Source organism: Amborella trichopoda, chromosome 12 (assembly GCF_054954075.1).
Source record: "Amborella trichopoda isolate Santa Cruz 75 chromosome 12, AtrichopodaSantaCruz75HAP2 v2.0, whole genome shotgun sequence".
Lineage (NCBI taxonomy): Eukaryota > Viridiplantae > Streptophyta > Magnoliopsida > Amborellales > Amborellaceae > Amborella > Amborella trichopoda.
Window position 1 is genome coordinate 42,639,231 of NC_142347.1, and position 2,526 is coordinate 42,641,756.

At 36.3% G+C, this 2,526-nt stretch overlaps 1 protein-coding gene across 1 annotated transcript; it reads right to left on the reverse strand.

Moving 5' to 3' along the window:
• Positions 1–458: 458 nt before the first annotated feature.
• On the reverse strand, positions 459–1,586 carry LOC18435250 (early nodulin-like protein 15). Its single transcript, XM_006845301.4, has 2 exons — positions 1,376–1,586; positions 459–1,078 (listed from the first exon to the last, which is right to left on the reverse strand). The coding sequence occupies exons 1-2, from the start codon at positions 1,557–1,559 to the stop codon at positions 696–698; spliced, it is 567 nt and encodes a 188-aa protein (XP_006845364.2). The 5' UTR covers positions 1,560–1,586; the 3' UTR covers positions 459–695.
• Between the last annotated feature and the right edge of the window lie 940 nt (positions 1,587–2,526).

Sequence of the window (2,526 nt, forward strand, 5' to 3'; positions counted from 1 at the left end):
CACTTTTTTATTTTTTATTTGGTTGATGGGGGTATTTACATAAAAAATATCTTTTTGAGAAAAAAGTGAGAGAGAAAAATTAAGTTGAAGATAAATTGTATAAAAAGTGTAGTTTTGAGGTTTTTTTTAAATTCTCTTCTATTTCTCTCTCTCCAATTAAGTATGGTTTCTATTTTCCTATTGTTTTGTAAGAATGGTTTCTATTTTTCTATTTTCTTTAAGAATGGTTTCTATCTTTCTATTTTCTTAAAGAATGGTTTCTACTTTTCCATTTCGTTCAAGAATGTGGACTCCCCTCTCTCCAATTCAGTATATTTTCTATTTTTCATCTATAAGATTGTGGACTCTCTCTCTCCAATATTTTTTACTCTGAATAAGTATAGAGGCATTGGCTTGATAGTAGTGTATGTATCTTTTTTCCTTCATTCGAAGCCAAAAAAGCATATAAAGAGCTCAAATGACACCATAATAAATCCGTCCAATGGTATATATTTATCCCAAAACAAGAACACTGATCAAAATGAATGATAGGGTCAAGAAATACCCATCCAATTTTACACCACTAATCCCTCCCCAATTTCCATATCAACCCAAATGAATGTGTGTATACCTCAAAAAACCCAAAGACTTTGAAAAAAAAAAAAATAGTAACTGTATAAAGAAGAAAAACATAAGATATCTATCCGAGCCCCTGTCTAGAACAAAACCATCATTAAACCAGCCAAAACCAGAGCAAAGCTAGCATTGAAAACCACCATTAGAGCTTGAGGAGGAGCTGAGCTAGATGGGGGAACAGCAGGGCTAGAAGGAGAGAGAGCAGGGCCATCTCCAGAAGGAGAGAGAGCAGGACCATCTCCAGCAATGGGTGCCCTCGGAGATAAAACCACCACAATCACTTTCTCTCCCTTTTCACAGGCATCTTTCTCTCCGCTAATGAAGTAGTGGGGGCCTGATTTCTCCAGCTTAACCACCGAGTTTCCGTCGTTGTAAGAGGCGATGGGAGATGAGGTTATGCAGGTATTGTAGTCGTTCTCTGTGACTTGGAGAACTGAGTCGTTGTCCTTGTTGTATTTAAACACTGCGAAGACCAAAATAGAGATTAGAGAAATTGTAAAACAGACGTGTAGAAAGATTAGACAGAGAGATAAAATACAAACACAGTATTGACTTTCTAAAGATAAAAAAAAAATTACATAAAACAATTGGAAGAAAGAAATAAATCACTTTCAAGGGCTTCCAAAGCTAGGGTTTTTCTCAATCAAACCACAAAAGCCTATGAGCAAAGAGGTTCTCTACCAAGCAAAAAATGGAAAAATCAAGAACAAATGAACTAAAACGAAAGAAAAAAAAGCCAGAGTTAGGGTTTTTCTCTCACCAAGATGATCACCAATTTGGAAGCGAGAGCTCTCGGCCCACTGTTTCAAAATACCAGAAGAAGAATTAGAAGGAACCGTCCATGCCCCATCTTTTCCACCTCCAACTGTATACTCTCTACCCTCTGAAACTCTCAAAGCAACAAGAAATAAAGCCAAAACAGAGAGCCAGGTTCTCGACGCCATTATGGAGCAAATCTGAGCTTCAAAAACGGCGAATAAATAAAGCAAAACAACGAAGAAATACGAGAGAAATAGCTCTTCGTTCGATGAACGGTGAAGAAGAACGCGCGATCCATTTTATAGAGAGAGGGAGGTCCAGAGTAGCCGTTAGGTTTGGCTCCGGAGTTAGGTTCGGGTATCAAGCATGCTTCGGTGCCTCGCGCCACGTGGCCGTAGCAGGCTTTTTTGCCATTTTTTGATTTGGAATCCAAAGCGCTTTCTCGAAAAATAGCCGTTGCTATTAGGGTAAATATGGTAAGTGGCATGGAGGCGAAAAGATTTCGCCGAAATTTCGCCAATTGGCTAGGCTTTAAATAGGTTGGTCGACTGTTACATGCCGGTGGCTTTAATATTTCGGTCCGAAAGTTTTGGACACCCTCCGAAATTTCGTTAACTATGACGCGTATTAATAAATTTTTGGGCTTAAACCTTAGTGCATGACAGGCAAGTTTTTTAAGAGGAGATAATAGCGTCATTAAATACTACATTTGCATTAAGTAATTTGCTAATTTTGTAAACATAGTAAATTTCCTGAAACTTCCCCAAATTGCTGAGTTTCAAAAAAGAGTATTAAGTTAATGGGTCTAACAATAGTGCCAGACGGTACGAAAGACGATAATATCGTCATTATTTTGGAAATTATTTAAATAATATTTATTTTCTAAAGATGACAGGTGGAATGGTCACAGTACTTCCAAAATCAATGAATGTGGTTCAATAAATAATTTTACCAGAAAATCAATCACTACCTAAAAATCTTATGGTTTGGGTAAACTCTCATATATTTTTAGGAAGTTTCTCAAACTATGTCATTTTTTATAGAATTTAAATACGATGAAATGGTGAGATGTTAAATAGTTCAACTTTTGGGTGCTTTTTGATAAAGTTTGCAAAATTTTAAATTTGTAAAAACTTATCATAAATACTCAAA